The following is a 19,773-nucleotide window of genomic DNA, read 5'->3' on the forward strand; positions in this document are numbered from 1 at the left end:
GAGCTCTCAGCGCCGAAAACGGTTCAGGGAAGCCTGGCTGCCTCAGAGCGCCGCCATTTTGGACGCCGGAGCCTTCCCACAATGCACCTCGGCCGCGCAGAACGGCGGTGAGTTGCGTTACGTAGAGGTACGAAACATGTAGAGGCAGCTATGTAAGAGAGCCTTCCGGGTTCCTTCAGGAGTCTTCGTAATGGAGAGCTAGGAAAAAATTAGAGACTGCTGGGACGTGTCCTTCCGGGTTGCTTCCTACAGCTATAATCCAGGGCAGTGGCCCCAAACTGTGCACAACATCTTTACTAAGGACTGAAACAACATGCAGGCATCTGTCTAACATCTCCAATTGTTCTGGTTTTCCCCCCCAATCCTGTTTGGTTTGTAACATCTTGCCTGATGAAGAAGCCCATGGAGCCTCGAAAGCTTGCAACATGTATATTGTGCATTTTGGTTGGCCAATAAAGGTACCACTGATGGATTTTTTTGTTTGGATTTGTTAAATGGCCTACACAGTTACCCCTGAATTGATTTTGGACTTCAGCTCCCAGAAGCCTCAGCCATGTTGGCCAATAGTCTGGGATTCTGGGAGCTGAAGTCCAAAAGCCCTTATAGGGCACAGTTTGGAGACCACTACTTTAAGGGCTTTTGGACGTCAGCTCCCAGAATCCCAGACTATTGGCCAACATGGCTAAGGCTTCTGGGAACTGAAGTCCACAATCTGTTAAAGGGCACAGTTTGGGGGCAGTTTGACACCACTTTTAACTGCCATGGCTCCATGCTATAGGGTCCTGAGGACTGTAGTTCGTCGTGGCACCAGAGCTCCCTGACAAAGAAGCCTGATTGTCTCACGAAACAACAGTTCCCAGAATTCCATAGCATGGAGCCATGGCAGTTAAAGCAGTGTCAAACTGGATTGTTTCAGAAGTGCGGATGCAGCCTTTTTGCGCCCTCAGAGGCGTGGCTCAGCGCCGTGGCCTTTGGCGTTGTGTTATCTGGACACAGCACCAGAGGCACACCATGATGCCGCGTGCCGTCTGGAGCGGCATATGGCGTCAGGGTGCCCTGGAGAGGCAGAGTCAGGATGCTGCACCCCAACTTTGCCCCCCAGGCCAGCCTTCAGGCCAGTCTGTAAATGCCCTTAGTCTGTAGAATCAGTACGTAGAGAGACCTTGTGGCACCTTTGAGACTCACTGAAAGAAAGAAGTTGGCAGCATGAGCTTTCATAGTCTTCAGTCTATTTGCATCAGTCTATTTGCATCTTCAGTCCAAATGCATCTGAAGAAGTAGACTTAAGTCTACAAAAACTCATGCTGCCAACTTCTTTCTTTTGGTGACTCTCAAAGGTGCTGCAAGATCTCTGTGTAATAATAAGAGCATACATGCAGCAGCTTTGCACTTTTTAAATGTTTAAAATAACAACAATGAGATGGGACAAACTATTATGGGGCAACTTGAATTCTATAGAGCTGTTTTTGGGCCCATAATGACAGGCCAAAATAGAGCTGCTTCGGGTCACTTTGGAGGTATGCTGTTTAAATGATGCATGCGTCCTAAGAGGCCAGAAGCTGCGCCAAAGCCATGCTCCAGTCCCGAGGCTCTCCTGGCTCCTTAGGACTGGAGCCTTGCTTTGGCACATCTTCTGGCCTCTTAGGACGCATGCATCATTTAAACAGCATACCTCCAAAGTGACCCGAAGCAGCTCTATTTTGGCCTGTCTGTACTGGCTCTTTGTTTTGTTTTTTAAACACAGTCCCAAACTAATTGTCACCCTAAAATAAAGGGATAATTGTTTCAGTTGACGGATGAATTTTAAAACATTTCTTTTTACAAGGTCTTTGGCTTTCTCTGCCAAAGGGTACTGGCACCTCACAAAACTACAAATCCCAGAATTCTCTGGGATGGTGTCACGGCAGTTAAAGCAGTGCCAAACTGCACAATTTCTACAGTGCAGATGCACCCAGAAACAACTGTCTCCAAAATATCAGATGGCATTGGCCTCATCCGCACTGCAGAAATAATCCAGTTTGATACCACTTTAACTGCCATGGCTTGGTGCTATGGAATTCTGGAATTTGTAGTTTGCTGTGGCGCCTGAGCTCTCTGACAGAGGAAGTTAGATGTCTCACAAAAACTACAGTTCCCAGAATTCCATAGCATTGAGCCGTGAAAGTGGGGGTTAAACTGGATTATTTCTGCAGTGTGGAGGCAGCCATTATCCTTTTCTTAATCTTAACTATCATTGTGGTATTTGAATGCGTTGGAGAATATCACTCCCTTAACGCGATTGGCTGCTGAGCTCTGAACTAAGAACCTGATTGGGCGAGCCCTCGCGATTTGAAATGCTGGCGCGCTTTTTTTGTCCCCCGCTACTATTGGCCCGCGGGCCGGGCTCAACGTTTCCAACCGCTCCCTCCTAATCAGCATACGAAAAAAATGTTCGTGTTCTGATTGGTCAGCCTGGCGTTCCGACGTCACTGATTGGCTCTCCCTTTCGCAGGCAGACCGCCTCTATGGAACACTAAGTGTTGGTGGTTCAGTCGACTTCCGGCCACGGAAGGGAAAAGATCTGAGCAGAGGAAGCATGGCCTTCCAGCATCCACCTTGGGAGTTCTACTTGCCTCTGTCTCCCGCCGACCTGCTTCGCAGCCCGGCGCCCTCGCAGTACGCGGTCCAGGAGGTGCAGCCCGTCCAACAGCTCCCAGGGCGCCTGGCAGGTCGGTGGGCGAAAGTGGAGCTTGGGGTGGGGAGAATTGGGGAATGCTTGCCCATAGGGGATCATGGGAAATTACTTGCCCATGGGGAATCATGGGGGAATGCTTGCCCATAGGGAATCATGGGGGAATGCTTGCCCATGGGGAATCATGGGGGAATGCTTGCCCATGGGGAATCATGGGGGAATGCTTGCCCATGGGGAATCATGGGGGAATGCTTGCCCATGGGGAATCATGGGGGAATGCTTGCCCATGGGGAATCATGGGGGAACGCTTGCCCATGGGGAATCATGGGGGAACGCTTGCCCATAGGGAATCATGGGGGAACGCTTGCCCATAGGGAATCATGGGGTTTATTTGGTTGTAGGGAATCATGGGGATTACTTGACCATAGGAAAACATAGAGGTTACTTTCCCATAAAGAATCATGGGGAATACATGCCCGTAGAGAATCAAGTAATCCCCATGATTTCCTATGGGCAGGTATTCCCATTGTTTCCCTATGGGCAAGTAATCCCCATGATTCTCTGTGGGCAAGTACTGTCCTTTGTCTTAGTAGTTACCAAGTCATGTTTTTCTTTCTTTTATATCCTGCAAATTCTGTCTTTAAAAACACTCCCCTAAGATTGCTAATGCTGCAAATGGAAGCAGAGAGAGTGTGGCTTTCTAACTTGAGCAGGGGTAGGCAACCTTTTTGAGCCGGGGGCCGGGTTGCTGTCCCTCAGACAACTGGGGGGCCGAAGCCAAAAAAATAAATAATGAAATAATTAAAAAAAATTAAATATATAAATAAACCAGGACAAATGTAGGACAAAATTTTCAAATGCAAGACACTTTTTTAAAAAAAATGGAGGACACGCAAAAATTTTTGCTGATTTTAAAAAAAAATGTTAATATAAATGCATGATTCTGAGGCTTCTATAGACAATTGCCCCCAAAGGCCCCGGCGGCAATCGGCGGCAGGACCAGGCTGGGGCCGGTCCCAAGGCCTTGCCGGGCCGCATCCGGCCCGCGGGCCGCAGGTTGACTACCCCTGAACTTGAGGCTGAGAGAGTGTAGCTTAACCACTGGGCGACCTTGAGCAAGTCACACTCTCTAAGCTTCAGGATAGCCATGGCAAAAAAAAAAAAAACCCAACAACAACCCTAAGAAATGTGACAAGAAAACTCTGTGATAGGTTTGCCATAAATCGGGAAGGCACACCAAAGCCAGACATCACACTATACTGTTATAGCGCTGTTGTTCCACTAACTGCTAAGGCTGCCTCCTATGGAATACTGGGATTTGTAGTTTGGGGAGGAGCATTTAGGATCCTCTGCCATAGAGCTCTTTTGTTGTTGTTGTGTGCATTCAAGTCTTTTCCAGTTTATGACGACCCTAAGGTGAAGTTGTCCCAGGGTCTTCTTGGCTGCTTTGGTTCAGAGGAGGTTTGCCATTGCCATCCCCTGAGGCTGAGAGAGTGTGACTTGCCCAAGGCCTTGCTAAACTACAAACCCCAGAATTCCACAGGGGACTGCCGTGGGAGTTAATGTCTGTGTTAGTCCGATCTGAGATGGCATAATGACTCTATACATAATGTATACACTATACATAATGACAAAATACATAATGTGTATTTCCCACATGAATGTTTCTCGGATAAGGTGGACTACAGATCCCAGCACCCCATAGGTCTGCATTAGCCTAAACTTAAAGTGCGTGTTGTGTGCCTTCAAGCCATTTCTGACCTATGGCGACCCTATCATGGGGTTTTCTTGGCAAGGTTTGTTCAGAGGAGGTTTGCCATTGAGTGGGATTTGCCCAAGGCCTCTCTAATCCAAAACCCAGTAATTCACAGCGGCAGCCATAAAGTAGAAGAACAGTTCTGAAACAGTTTAGGGTGGTGTTGACCTTAAGACTACTGGTGAGTCTGAGGCATCGGTGAAGCCAGTGTTGAAAATACAACCATTCCTCCTCCTATATTATAGAATCTATATAGCAACACTCCTAAGGAAATTCCCAAAATATAAAGAGATAAATCAATACAGACCTGACATGTTAGGCACATATGTGCATTTCTGGCAATTTTCATTTCTGCCAGAAGTAGGTCTTTTGTAAAGTGAATGGATCATGCCTGTTCCAGATGTTAAATGTTAAACAGTGTTTGTATAAAGCTGCCAGTGCTAGGGATCCTGATCTGAAACCATGCTCTGTAGTTGTCCTTTCTCAGCATGAACAGCACTAGCTGGTAAATACTATTCTGCCTCTATTCGATGAAGCTTTGCTCATGTCCACTGATCTATTTTTCCATGAATATAACAGCGTATGACATTTTCTTAGAGGCAGGCCTAAACCCTTGTGTGAAATTTGACCTTCACATGTTGACTTTCTCTCCTTTTGCAGCATTTCGGACAGTGTTCCGCACAGAAGGAGCTCTTGCTATCCTGCAGCATTTTGATACCTTATACAGTATTCTACAGTGAGTATGCATATCTGAATGCACTAGTGTTAATATTATTTATTTATTTATATCCTGCCTTTCTCCCAGGATAGGGACTCAAAGTGACTAACGAAATTTACAACAGTGCATGTTAAAAATAATATGAAGTATTAAAATGTAACTGCAATGTTTAAAAAACTGAACAATTTTAAAACGTTAAAATATTACACATTAAAATTTAAAATATATTCAAAACTCTATACAAACCTTGCATAGCATTTAAAGTCCAGCCCTTGCCTGTTTGAGAAAGCCTGGGGGCATAAGCATGTTTTTACTTGACACTGAAAGGATTGCAGTGATGGGGCCAACCTGGCCTCTTGAGGGAGTTCCAGAGCTTGGGAGCAGCCACTGAGAAGGCCCTCTGTGTTGTTCCCACAAAACAAACCTGAGAGGGTGGTGGGACACAGAAAAGGGCCTCTCTGGAAGATCTCAATACTCTAAAGGGAGACACGATCCTTCAAACAACCTAGACCCAAACCGTATAGGGCTTTATGGGTCAAAACCAGCACTTTGAATTGTGCCTGGACCAGCAGCCAATGGAGCTGTTGCAGCAAGGGAGTTGTATGACTGCTCCCGGTAGCCAGTTTCAGTTAACAACCTGGCTAAAAGTCTTTTGTGCATGTGGCCAGATTTGAGCTTGCCAGGAACAAGCACAGCTGGCACACTAGTTTTAACTGCAAAAACACTCCTGGTCACTGCTGATACCTAACCCTCTATGCTCAGCGCTGAATCCAGTAGTACCCCCCAACTGCAAACCTGTGTTTTCAGGGTGGATATAACTCCATCTAACAGGCTGATATTTTTTGGAGAGAGCTTTTCTCCTTGAGGTGTAGGTTTTCTTGGCTTTGTCTTATTTCTTAATGATTCTTATGTTAGTAATAGTAATAAAAAGTAGGTACAAAAAAAGTAAAAAAACATCAAAGTATATAAATATCAAATTTGCAGATGACACCAAATTAGGAAGAGTAGCTAATACCCCAGAGAACAAGATCAAAATTCAAAATGACTTTAATAGATTAGAAAGCTGGGCCAAAGCTAACAAAATGAAATTCAACACAGAAAAATGTACAGTACTGCACTTAGGGCGGAAAAATGAAATGAACAGATATAATATGGGTGAAACCTGGCTGAACAAGACTACATGTGAGTCGAAGTAGAACATAAGTTGAACATGAGTCAGCAGTGTGATGCGGCAGCTAAAAAGGCCAATGCAATTTTAGGCTGCATCAATAGAAGTATAGTGTCTAGATCAAGGGAAGTAATAGTGCCACTCTATTCTGCCGTGGTCAGGCCCCACCTGGAATATTGTGTCCAGTTCTGGGCACTACAATTCAAAAAGAATGTTGAGAAAGTGGAGCATGTCCAAAGGAGAGCGACTAAAATGGTGAAGGCTCTGGGAACCATGTCCTATGAGGAAAGACTTAGGGAGCTGGGGGTGTTTCGGAGCCCTGGTGGCGCAGTGGTAAAATGCCTGTACTGCAGCCACTCACTCAAAACCATAAGGTTGCAAGTTCAAGACCAGCAAAAGGGCTCAAGCTCGACTCAGGCTTGCATCCTTCTGAGGTCGCTAAAATGAGTAGCCAGACTGTTGAGGGCAAATGAGCTTACAGTTGTAAACTGCTTAGACACTGCTTAGGCAGTATGAAGCGGTATATAAATGAAGCTTGTTTTGTTTAGCCTGGAGGAGGAAAGATTAAGAGGTGATATGATAGCTCTGTTTAAATATTTGAAGGGATGTCATATTGAGGAGGGAGCAACTTGTTTTCTGCTGCTCCAGAGACTAGGACCCGGAGCAATGGATGCAAGCTCCAGGAAAAGAGATTCCTCCTCAACATTAGGAGGAACTTCCTGACAGTAAGGGCTGTTCGACAGTGGAACACACTCATTCCTCGAAGAGTGGTGGAGTCTCCTTCTTTGGAGGTCTTCAAACAGAGGCTGGATGGCCATCTGCCGGGGATGCTTGGATTTGGATTTCCTGCATGGCAGGGGGTGGGACCAGATAGCCTTTGTTGTCTCTTATGATTCTGTGATATTTTAAAAACATTTTACTAAACAAGCCATAGCATTTTTCTGTGACGTGTTAATGGTAAAAGAGCTGAGTCTGAAAGGCACTGTTTGCTATTTCCCATGCCAGCATTGCTGTGCCCGAGATGTTCAAAATGGTTGTTCTTTTAAGACACAAATTAAAAATTTGTGAGAAAAGTTCTAAAACTAACTGTTAACAAGCTTTTAAGTTTTGTAAGATGTATACATTTGTATCTAAACTTTCCTCTGTGTTCCAAATGATGATCTGTCATACAGAATAGTTTACCTCCTTTTGACATGAGTTACTTTGTTTTAGGTCATGTACTTAATTTGGAAGAAAAAAATTGGTGTCAGTTCTTAGATTTTCTTAACATAGGAAAACATGATTGAAGTAATCCTTAGAGATGTCATTAATGAAAGAGCATGTGAAAGCTTATTTGTATTGGCTCTACTATTTAGTGATTACTTGGTTTTTCCTCTAAATCATGTGATTTGATTTATTATCATACTCTCTTTCTGAGAGCCAGCATTACATAGTGGTTTGAGCATTGGACTATGACTCTCAGGACCAGGATTCAAATTCCCATTTAGACATGGAAACTAACAGCTTCAGAGGAAGACCAAAGCAAATCTCTGAACAGAAAACTTCATGGTAGGGCTGCCAAAAGCCAGAAACAGCTTGGAGGCACACAACAACAACATGCTCTTTGGAAATACTTTTTTTAAATTGCAAAAACTTTCTCAGTCTCATTTTCATGACATCTTATAGACAGAGAATTTTGGATTTGGTCTCAGAAATGTTGTTGTGTGCCTTCATTTATTTATGGTGACCCTATCACAGGGTTTTCTTGGCAAGATTTTTTCAGAAGGGGGTTTGCCTTTGCCTTCCTCTGAGGCTTAGAAAGTGTGACTTGTTGAAAGTTACCCATAGTTGAGCATGGATTCAAACCCTGGTTTCAAGTGTCTTAATCCGACACTCAAACCACTACACCACACTAGTTCTCCTGGAAGATGCATAAGGTGCTAAGAAAAGTTTGTGCCAGCTGTTACTCCCTGTCCTGGTTACATTAAAAAAAATCCATGTTTCTGTCCTGTAGCTATTTCAGAACGGTGGATTCTACTATTAAAGAAGATGCTCTAGAACTGATAATGAAGGGTGAGTAAAATTTCTTGAGGTCATAGGATGTGTTAGTACTTTTTGGCAGCTTAATGATGATATCAAGGCGAATGTGACCTCATTGGCAGGCTGCTCCCTCAATCTGTTCCTCATATAATGGTCTGTAATCTTGGTGGTCAATACAAAGTAATGTGTGTTTGCTGTAAGGGCAGACCTACAGGATATTCCATTCCTTCCTCCTTCCGTTTTGAAGGAAACAGCATTCTTTTGCAAAGCATCACAAGGAATGCTAAAGGGAATGGGGACAGGGCAAGCTTCGTGTGCCTGGGGTACAGGTTGCTGGGTGTTGCCAGAATTTTGGCCGTTGGGGCACCATGAGCACAAGTCTTTGGTAATCTGAAAGCTGCAATGATTTTGTATATAAGGCAAATGTGCACAAAGAGCAGGTCTGTGATCATATTTTCTTAATTGTCTTTCCAGCTGTGGCCAGCCATTCAAGTGACTTGACATCCATCTTGAGCAGTAATAATCTAGCATGCTCACTTCGTGCTCTTCACCTTAATGTTCTCAAGATGAACTGTTATATACTAGTCCGACTAGTAGAGGCTTTTGAAATGGAGTCTGGGAAGAGCAATCTGGTGGGACTGGATTCCAAGAGAAAGGTAGAAGGGTGAATATGTAAATTTACTTAACTTGAAATGACATTTCTCTCTGAAGACATTTACTCCAAAAGAAACTGTCATTCTTGCAATTTGTATGAAAACTTTAAAGTGGATATTTCAGTCTGAGTATTCTTGGCTGTTGAAGGATCCTATGCCTCTGAAGTAATCTTTGGTGCAATATTTAAATGGTGGATTATTTTCAGTTCTTTTTGCCCCCCTCATCTGACACTCCTATACCACTGCTTTTCCTTCAATACTCTATTGATTGAAAAATTATCTTCCAGAAGAGGATGGTAAATTTGAGTGGCTTATTCATCCAGCTTTATCTAATAACCAAGGCTATCTTAATTGGGGCTTTTCTAGTCCCTTTTTATGAGAAGAGTCCTTTTCCTGTTGTATTCCTGCCTGCTCCAAGACAATACAGAGCAGTTCTGGCATTTTACTCACTTTGAATTTGGCTCACCTCTGCTCAACAGCTTTCATCACTAGGCTGTTTCTCCCCCCCCCCCCCCCTTCACTGGGAGAGTTGTAATGTTGAGTCTGTCATTGCTGGACTCGGCGTAAGAATAGGCCTTTCTTCCTTTGCAGTAAGCTTGCTCCAAGCATGGAAACTAATTTTTGAAGGTGTCTTCTGTATACTAAATACATAAATGAATAATTACTTGCTTTTCCTCAATATACATGCTTTTCGGAAGTTGACATTCTGCACTTGCCTCACAGAGCAAGAAAAGCCAGTCTAAAGGCTTTATGTGGGAAGAGGAAAGGCTGCCCGTCTTACAGCTTCTCACACAGTTACTTCAGCTGGACCTCCATCAGTTGTGGAGTGGCTTAATAGTGGAAGAAGAGTTTGTTAGGTATGCATACTGAACGAGACCTCATTGGAAGCTGTTTTCCAAACGTGGGCTTTTAAAGTGTATTGCTGCACTGAAAGAAAGGGGAATGAATCAGTTATTTGAAAGGAGAAGGGGCTTGTTAAAGGAATGTGGTGAACTTCATCATGTTGTAGTAGATAATAGGGGGTTCGATTCTTAAAACTGGTAGTATCCAAAATCATACCACTGCTGTGGTCCCCAAGGATAATATACAACTATTCCAATACCTACTTTGTTTTTTTCTTCAGTTTAGTCACAGGCTGTTGTTACCGCATGCTGGAAAATCCTAGCATTGGCCATCAAAGGCATCAACCAACACGAGAGGCAATCATCCACTTACTAGGAGTTGCTCTACGACAATATGACCATATGCTCAGTAAGTCTGTGCTTCTTGCTTCAAATTATTCCAGTGTTAGATGCAATGTGACTTAGCTGCCAATGTGTACCCCTAGCCTAAACCAGCCTACCTACCCTCCTAATGAAAATTGATATTCTGTTTTTGGTAGGTGCCACCCTGAAGGTTGTGCAAATGCTTCAGCACTTTGAACATGTGGCTCCAGTCTTTGTGGAGGCTGTGTGTGTTTGGATCAAGGAGTATGGCATGAAGAGCATCGTGGGCGAGTTATTGAGGTGAGAGAAACTCTTCTGGTCCTACCTGGTTTCAACAGCTTCGGCTACTGACTCTTGGTTCACTGTTCAGGGAGATTGGACAGAAGTGCCCTCAGGAGCTGGCCCGAGATGCTTCAGGGATGAAGGGCTATGCCACCTTCCTTTCAGAATTAGCGGAACAAACACCATCCATTGTGTTGGCCAACATGAGTGTTTTGCTGCATCATCTGGATGGAGAGGTACTGTTTCACAGGCACCCTACCTTTAAAATATCATTCAAGGCAGAATAAATCCTTGCTTTCACATGGCATAAATCCTTTCTTTGTCACGGGCATATGAGAAACCTGCAGCTGGACCAGGTTTTAGACCTGTAAAGAAAAGAAAAGTGCTTCATTGTATAGCTTCGATGGCTGTCTAGGGTCAAATTTTTGTCCCTATAAAGGATGCATAAAGGGCCACAGATGCCCAAAATCAAAAATGGCTAGAATTCCACTTCTGGTTTTGAAAAGTAAGTATTCAGTTGTTGAACTGAGTGGAAGAAGGGGCTGCAAAGTATTTTAAAGGCACATCACTATTCCTGGAATCTTCCAGGAAAGAAAAATCACCCTTTTGTGTGAGCATGTGCCAGAAAAAGGATAAGTTGGAGGGGCCAAGGGGGCTGCATGTAGCCCCAGGGCCACCCTTCGCCCACTAATCCTGTATGTTTCACAGCAACATAGTTTTGTTCTATGATTTTGCTTGGTATGTTGTATTTCCTTGTTACTGCATTCCAGAAGGCTCAGAACCAGCTTTTACCTTCATGAATTTCCTGGCTACTTTCAATCTCATGTTCCAAGGCAGAAAATAATAAGCATCCAGACTTCAGACACTCTTTTTTTACCCTAAATTGTAATTTAGCACTCTGACTAAAAATGGAAATTTGACTTTCTGAAGTCGCATTATAGACTGTTGAAGTTTCTGCTTGATTTCTTATGAGAAAGAGCCTGGCTCAAATTCAATTCAATTCTATGATTCTCAATTAATGAAGTTGTATGTTGGTAAAATACCAGTTCTGATCTGATGGTGCTTATTTAGAAATCAGTGGAGTTAAACACTGAAATTTTCTCCTGAGTAATCATAGTTTGGATCAGGAATCAATTCTTCCTTAAGCCTGTGGTGCAGGTGGAACAACAGGAATGCAACTGTGCCAGCACTGAAATGCCTTTTCATCTTGCCTGAAAAGGAGGGTGGGTGACTTCTTAATTCTCTGAATGTACATTTAGGTTATGACTCTTCATTCATTCCCAAGTATTACATCAGCAGATTCTGAATTTGGATTGCCATTTCCCTGCAGTATTTGGCAGTTCATGACAAATTGGCCCAGCTTGTTACAGAGCTGCTACTATAGAGGACATTTGACCTGTGATTGCTGAATAGATGATGCAACTCATTCCATTTCATATTTGAAGCTTCTTCAAATATGCCTCCTGAGCATCTTGTCATCTCTGGTTTACAAGATTTTCAAACTACCAAGAAAAATACCATTCTGAACAATATTACTGTCCTACAGAGCTATGGAATGCGGAATGCCATCTTGACTGCTATGGCAGAGATATTGCTGCAGGTCCTGAATGGAGAGCAGCTGGAAGAAGCTGCAAGAAGTACAAGGAATCACTTTCTGGACACCCTACAGGCACATATGTGTGATGTCAATGGATTTGTTCGCAGTCGTGTGTTGCAGCTCTTCACACGTATTGTGCAACAAAAAGTGAGTTCTAAGTGAGGATGAACTTTTTTTCTTTTAATTGGCCTTTGATTCCTTTACCCAAAGTGTAGGAGTACTGTTTGGTTAAGAAGTGCATTCGCTTTTAACTTTGAGGCGGGTTTGGATAAAGTAGGCCCTTGGTATCCACTGCAGTTTAGTTCCAGGATCCCTGTGGATACCAAATTCCGTGGATACCCATCCCATTAAATACAATGACATAATAAAACGGTATCCCTTATATAAAATGGCAAAATCAAGGTTTGCTTTTTAAAAATGTTTTCAAGCTGTGAATGCTTGAATATGTAGATTTAACAAATCTGTGGATATGGAGGGCTGGCTGTATTACTGAAAACAGAGGTTGGGAAAGAAAAGATTGTGTACTGTTTTTGGGTTGCCCTTATCCTAAACCTCTGTGTCTCTGAAGGGGTTGGGAGTACAGTCATCCCTCAATTTGTGCAGACTTCAAATCAATGTCTCTTGCTTAATCGCAAGGGGCAAACAGAGGGACTTAAAATGGCCATTCAAGCCAATAGGGGTTGAATATTGGTGGATTTCTGTTTTTTGGTGGGGGGGAGTCCAGAACAGATCCCCTGCAAAAACAGAGAGACGACTGTATTCTCCACTTCATCAGTTATCACCTTAACCTCTTGTGTTAATTGCCCAATAGATTCCTTCATAGAATCATAAAGTTTGAAGAGACCGCAAGGGCCATCCAGTCCAGTTTATCAAATTGTTTCATCATATCCTTCTGGATTTGATTATTTTAGTACTTCTGCTGGAGTTGCTTTGTCAGCTGATATGTCACTGATGATCTCCTTTTTTCAATACCTTTCTGAGCATCTGTGGCTCTAGTAACTCTAGATGTCATTTTCTTTTTTTAAAAAAAATATTATACACATTTGCAGACTTGGCATTCATAAATTTGGTTATTTGGAGAGGCCAGGGGAGCCCCTCCTCCTTCCATGCCTGGGACAGCTGGCAAGAGCTTTGGAGGAGGTGGGTAGGGATTGCCTCATTCGCCTTCTTCCCCTAGGTACCAATAACTCTTACCCCAATGGAAGTCAATCAGTCTTGATGTGGTAAAAACAGAAGACTTTTATTGCAGACCGTAGGAAACAAAAGTTTCCTATCTTTCCTGCTGGGAGAAAAAAAACAGCCTTTCCCAGCCACCAGAAATTTCAAATTCACTGCCCACACATTCTCCAGCCAATGGGAAGCGAGCTACAAGAATAGGAACCAATCAATGAGGGCTTTACATGCCCAGTTTGGTACATGTGTCATAGGTTCACCATCACAGCACTGGGTGGTAACACTCAACCACTTCACTCAGTTAAAATGCATTCCATTTTTATTTATTATTTTTTTCTTCAGCATTTTCAATTGGCCCTTGACTTTCACAGCTTTGGCACTCATGGATTTGATTATTCGCAAGTCTCTTGTCGTGTGTATGCGCACTCCTCCTCCTCCCTTCCTCCTGGGCTTTTCCTCTGGGAGCAGGGGAAGAAGCCCATTAGGGAGGGAACATTTGGGAAGGGTTGCGCACATGCTTCTTTTGCCCCTCCTCCAATGCCTCAGATAGCGCAAGCAACTTTCTGAGACATCAGAGGAGAGGGCGAGAGAAGTGTGTGTGTGAGCGAGTCCCTCGCCTCCCTTCCAGTGGCGCAGAGAGCTTGCCTGAGCTCTTTGATGCATTGGAAGAGAGGCAGGGGGCACACACTGCTCCACACGCCCCTGCAAAAGTCAAGGGCTGACTGTAGTTATATCTGGATTCACCTCATCTAATCACTAGATTTAGATTGGGCCATTTCCCACAGGTAAAATCTAACTTTCAGTAATTCATTTAGCAGTCTTGGAAATAATTGTTTTCATAATTTTTTTTAAAAGGGCATTTTGACTTTTTGATTTCAAACATCACATCCACAGATTAAAGGCCACTTGAAGGATGGGCTGCTTTTGACCTCAAAGTAGACTTGTTTTTAACACTGAGATTATTTTATGGTTATAGTTACAGTATTTGGGGCATAAGGGGTCTGTGGTCCTTACATAATCTTAAATGGACAATATGGATGCATTAGTCTAGTAAGGATTTAAGTTGCAATGTTTACACCAAAACAAATTTTCCTGACTTTAAGGCATGAGATTTAGCAAAATGGACAGATGTCGTCCACCAGGGTCAAGCGAGTGTGTGAAAAGGGTGCCTAGACCTGTCAGAGTGGACCATTCTTGATCTAAAGCCTTGTCTAGATCCAGTAGGAGATGATTTGAGTAGATGTTGCATTACTGCTGAACAGTGTTTGAAACCTGGGTATGGTGGCATAGATTCTGTTAATAGAATCATCCCTTACTTCTGTTGAGGTCCCAGTTCTGCATCCCTCTTCCATTTTATTTATTTATGTATTTATTTATTTGCCATAGGCTCTGCCTTTGACTCGATTCCAAGCGGTAGTGTGCCTGGCTGTGGGTCGACTACAGGACAAATCTGTAACTGTGGTTAAAAATGCTATTCAGCTGCTGACTACCTTTCTTTCCAACAACCCTTTCTCTTGTAAGGTAAGAGAACACATTAAAAAGATTTAAATACAACACATTGTATTATTACATTCATCACAAATATTAAATCTTACCTCTTTTTTCTATATTTAATTCTATATAAGACCAATATAATTGATCCATTGCAGCAAGTTAAATATAAATGATAACACTGCAAATAAGTATGGTTTGGATTAAAATCTCCAAGGACACAAGTTGAAATCATGTTGTTTAAAATACTTAAAGGAGATTTTAAAACCAAATATAAGTAGTTTATCTAGCAAGGTTTTGGAGAAAGTGAAATTAAACTGCCGCCAATAGTTGGCAAGTTGTGTAGTTCCCTTTATTAGTTAGGGTTGTCTTGTAGTGTTACGTGTGTTTTATGTTGTGTTTTGTGTAGTTCTTTTTTCCTGTATGTGAATTTATTCAATAAAATTGTGTGTCTAATCAAGATTATTACATTGCTCGCTTCTGGGAGGGGGGGAAAGATATTAAACACAGTGAAACAGCATGAAATGCCATATATGACAAGATTAAAGCAGCAATAAAAAGGTTCAGCATAATGTCATGCCCAAAGACAGCTAGTCATACCTTTTTTTCATAAATAACCATACCTCTTTTTCATTTGGAGCCATAAAGTATTTGGATATGCCCTATTTAGTTAATGGCTTAATATTTTATGTTCATTTGTGAACTACATTAGGTATGAGGAGGCAGGATCCATAGCTGCTGCATTTTAGAGCTGCTTGTGCTCAGGGAACTGGAACTCAATCCAGTTTTTGGCTCATATTATTTTGAATCCCCTAAAAACCAGGGCACAGAATTTGGAGATAAGAGAGCAGAGGAAGCCTTGACTGGAGCCATGAAAGTGGTTTTATTTAAAAGAATTCTCTCACCCACAGTTAAGCTGTGCAGAATTAACTGAACTACTTGAAAAGGAGAGGCAGAAACTTCAAGAAATGAAGAAATGCCGAACCACACCTGGTAAGATTCTTTCTCTTTCTATGGAGAAGGGGGTAACCAGGAGTAGATTCATTCTCATTCCTGTTCTGGCTGCCTCCTGAGTCCTGACACATAAAGTGCCCCAGTTTAGGCAAATGGAGAAATGGGAAGGAAATGGGCATGGGTTGCCAATGATGAGACCAAAGATGGAAGAGTAGCAAAAGGGAAGATATCCTGAAAGCTATAGTGTTGCCATTAAAACCCCCTGATAGTTGTATCTGCAGCTCCAGCAAAGCCTGTGTTAAATAAATTTCCAAGCATATACTTTAAAAAACTTGCAGTTATCATATTTGTTTGTGATGTCCAATATTAAAGAAGCTTAGCTTCATTTTATAAATACAGGGCTCTGTCAAACTCAGTGTTCTCTGTTTCAAATATTTATTATGCTGGTCCTCAGATTTAAGGGACAGTTTACTGTAGTATGGTGATACATTTCACAAGCAGGTTATGTATGAACTGCTTACTTTTCAGAACATGTGTTTGCATTTCAAGTGGTCCTTCTGCAAAAGACTGTATTTATAAATATAATAAGAGTTTGAATGCTTCTGTGGTTTACTCCACCAGAACTGACTACAGAGCTTCCTCTCTTACTGAGCATGTGACACTGTTTGTCCTTCTGTGCCATGCCTGTAACCTACTGTAATCTCTATGAGAAAGTAACATGGGAGTAAACTTCTATGTAGTTTCTGGAACATTAGCTATATGATAGTCTAGGGATATGTACCAGGTATGCTCTCAAGGCACAGGCATGAATTCATATGTCATCTGTGTATAGAAAACTATTGGATTTTTTTTATCTTTGGCAATAGTGTGTCTAGGTCAGGGGTGGGAACTATTCTCTAAGCTAGTGAACTGTAACTCCCAGCTGCCCTAGTCAGCATAGGTAATGATGAAGGATCATGAGAGTTGCAGCTGAACAACATTTAGAAGGCTATACAATTCCTACCCCATGTCTGAGTAATACACATTCACACAGAGCTATTGAATGGAGATTTTATTAAACACCCAAGAACTAAGATACACAGTTTTACTGGAAAGCAAAAATATTATTGTAGAGCTTTATACTTCTCTGAATAGAGAAATATTAACTCAAAAAAGTATTAGGAAGTATTAACTACAAAGCTGTGTTGTAAGATCTAGGGCTATTGTTGCAAGTCCCAGGTAGGCTATAAAGGGCTGGGTTCAGATTACTGAAGATAGCAGGGGTTGGGGTTAAAAATTGTGGGGTTCAGTGGTTACTAAGAGGTCAGATGGGTAGAGAGAAATTCAGAACATCAGGTCCGGTGGTCAAAGATCTTTCTCTGAACCTGGAGGCAAGGGGCAGACAAGACACTGCCGGGGCAGGAAGGAAGTACTCCCTGAAAATGGATCTAGGCTGCAAAAGATCGTGTCGCCTGGATTAAATTGGATCATACTGAAAAGAAGTTATGTGAGAGCTCTTTTTGTTGTTGGAGCGGTGCCACAGACAAATCTTTAGTAGAGCTTTTGAATGAGGTTATCAATCTCATCCATCAAGTTCAGAATTGTTTGTGTTAATAGAACTCAAATAATTAATCTATCCTATTCAGTTTTAAAGCAATCAATCAAGCTTCCCTTCTATTGATTTGTCATATTTGTACCTCACCCACAGGTAGGTGGCGATGTTGCTATTTTATCCTCTGAGAAGATAAACTTGAGTGATTGCCTGCAAGTCCTGGTCTTCTCTGGCCGAAGCCTAGTCTCCCACCTATCCTGCCAGTAAAAAACACCCCTCCTCCTTTGGTCCTCCTTCACCTCCTATAGCAGTAGTTCCCAACCTGTGGGTCGGGACCCCTTTGGGGGTCGAATGACCCTTTCATGGGGGTCGCCTAAGACTATTGGAAAACACCTATTTAATTACAGTTATGAAGTAGCAATGAAAATAATTTCATGGGTTTGGGTCACCACAACATGAGGAACTGCATTAAAGGGTCGCAGCATTAGGAAGGTTGGGAACCACTGTCCTATAGAGTGCTTCCTGCCCTCTGGCAAGCAGGAAATGACAGAGCCATACACACTCCTATTCCACTGATCTCCTTTCGATTGTATTTTTCAAACTGTTAGGAAACAGCAGGTATACCTTATGGGCAGTGGGAGAGCAACTCCCTGTTTCTTTCATTCTCTAGCCAGCAAAAATAAGAGAAAGCCCTGTTCCTCTCTTGACCCATCAAGTCAGTGGATGGGGGAAGAGAGTGCAAGGTAACCACAAATAATGCCAGTTGCTAAAGCAAGCAAACATTTATAGACTGTCATTTGCACTGAAACAAAGTTGGATAGGTTAAACAATGACATGCAGCCAGAATTTTCTAGAAGCAAAAAAACCAGGATGGTAGTTAATGGCCAAGGTAGTGTTTCTCCATAATTTATGCATGAAAAGGTCATTTCATTTTTAGGAAACTTTGTTCGAAGTTCAGATTTTATTTTAAATCCAGTTATGAAAAACTTGGATTTTTTTGGGGGGGGGGGAATCAAATGCAGTAAAAATATTAATCTGTTTAAAAATATGTTTTTATTTAGCCTGCCCATTGTTAATAGTTATAGATAATAGGTATCTTTTGCCAAGTTCTCTATCTAAATCCCTCTATCCTATTAAGCAACAACACTTAACACCCCACAGTGCCTCTTTCTTGATATTAGTCTACTGTTTGTGCACCAGCTAGCCAGTGGCATCTGCCTCATCCTCTCATGTGCAACATTTGCTCAGCCTGTTCTTCCCTTTTATTTGCACAGGCCTTACAACAAAAGGAAGATTGGCTGTTCTGCAAGACCAGCACAGGTGAGTGGCTGCTCGGTCGCTGCTCCCTTTGTACTCAGTCACCCTGGGAGCAGCAATTGAGCAGCTCCTTGCCCTTGCCAGCTTTGCAAAAAAGCCTGGCCCAGAGAGAGGCTGTTCAGTCACTTATCATAAGATGCTAAGGGAAAAGCTTCTCCATAGCAAGGAATAAAGTCTCAATCTTTCTTTGTCAGGGCACAGCCAACTTCCCACTTTTCTCTCCAGCAAGGAAGGACATTCAGTCTGAGAGAGGTGAAGGACTTTTGAAGAATTGATTCAGAATATTCCTCCCTTCTTCTTTTCCAGAGACATGCTTACCACACACAGCTCCAAGCCTTATACACCCACACAGTTTTCTTTGCTACCTCTTCTCTTGGCCTGTCCAATAAAAGAAAGCAGGAGCAGCAATGCAGCTCAAACCTGCCACCCAAGTCTTGGCAAAACGTCTAAAGCTTAACTAAGGTCCCAAATGTGAAAGCTCCTTTTTGCTGCTGCTTTCCCCCCACTGCAACATGCCTTAACCCCTCATCTCCACCATGACCCTAAAGGCCAATGGTTCCCCTTATCTTTCTTATACACCAGTACTTTGACTAAAGGCCCTCTTGCCACCCCTTTTCCCTCACCGATCTCTGGATCTTTCCACTACCCATAGTAAATAGTACCATTTCCCTATAGGAATCTTTGATCTAAGTGGTTTGTTAAGCAAAGTACTGCATATAAATTGGTTAAATACTAAAAAATAATTCAGTGATATGATTTGGAGGGGGAGACTTTTACTAAAGGATAAAAAATAGTTTTGTTATATTATCAATACTTCTAGAATTATTTTGACAATAATATTGGTGTGGAAGACTGGTGAAGCATTGATTATTTGAATTCTCCCTTTCCTACCTCTTTCATGCTAAAAATCTCCACAAAGTGTTTTTATCCCTATGGAGATGGAAAGCTATATCTGATTCTGTCTTTCACCTCATAGCAGTGGTGATCTCTCCAGAGGAAGAATGGGAAGCGATGCAACCAGAACTCCAGTCTACTCTGAACTATTGTCTTAGCTCACAGCTACAGGAAGATACAACACAAGAGTTCAGTCAAGAGGACCCAGCACAACTATCCACCAGTATTGTCCAGCTGTTGAGAAAATCCAGATACAAGTGAGTGAACGGGGGAAGGGTTTGGGTGCTTCTTATCACAGTAGGAGCGCAGACATTCCATATTTTCATTTCCAAGTGATTCTTGAA

At 42.5% G+C, this 19,773-nt stretch overlaps 1 protein-coding gene and 1 non-coding gene across 3 annotated transcripts in view; both read left to right on the forward strand.

The window, feature by feature from the left end:
• The first annotated feature begins 1 nt into the window (after position 1).
• The window catches only part of NCAPD2 (non-SMC condensin I complex subunit D2), a 46,331-nt gene continuing 26,559 nt past the window's right edge, over positions 2–19,773 (forward strand). The window contains exons 1-12 of one of the 2 annotated variants that reach the window (XM_089488908.1): positions 2–107; positions 5,088–5,163; positions 8,307–8,365; positions 8,807–8,988; positions 9,709–9,842; positions 10,109–10,236; positions 10,367–10,490; positions 10,561–10,708; positions 12,019–12,216; positions 14,629–14,763; positions 15,645–15,726; positions 19,512–19,686. In XM_089488908.1, the coding sequence (XP_089345034.1) occupies positions 8,359–8,365; positions 8,807–8,988; positions 9,709–9,842; positions 10,109–10,236; positions 10,367–10,490; positions 10,561–10,708; positions 12,019–12,216; positions 14,629–14,763; positions 15,645–15,726; positions 19,512–19,686 (1,313 nt within the window). In that variant the 5' untranslated portion in view covers positions 2–107; positions 5,088–5,163; positions 8,307–8,358. Of the gene's footprint in view, positions 108–2,547; positions 2,709–5,087; positions 5,164–8,306; positions 8,366–8,806; positions 8,989–9,708; positions 9,843–10,108; positions 10,237–10,366; positions 10,491–10,560; positions 10,709–12,018; positions 12,217–14,628; positions 14,764–15,644; positions 15,727–19,511; positions 19,687–19,773 lie in introns of those variants that run through there. The other variant, XM_089488907.1, reaches the window with a different exon arrangement.
• Positions 8,414–8,731, forward strand: LOC149323428 (small nucleolar RNA U85). The gene has a single exon (XR_016279606.1). It is a non-coding gene; the product is annotated as a small nucleolar RNA U85 (small nucleolar RNA).

Source organism: Sceloporus occidentalis, unplaced genomic scaffold (genome assembly GCF_023333645.1).
Source record: "Sceloporus occidentalis isolate IW3139 unplaced genomic scaffold, rSceOcc1.0.p SCAF_1, whole genome shotgun sequence".
Taxonomy (NCBI): domain Eukaryota; kingdom Metazoa; phylum Chordata; class Lepidosauria; order Squamata; family Phrynosomatidae; genus Sceloporus; species Sceloporus occidentalis.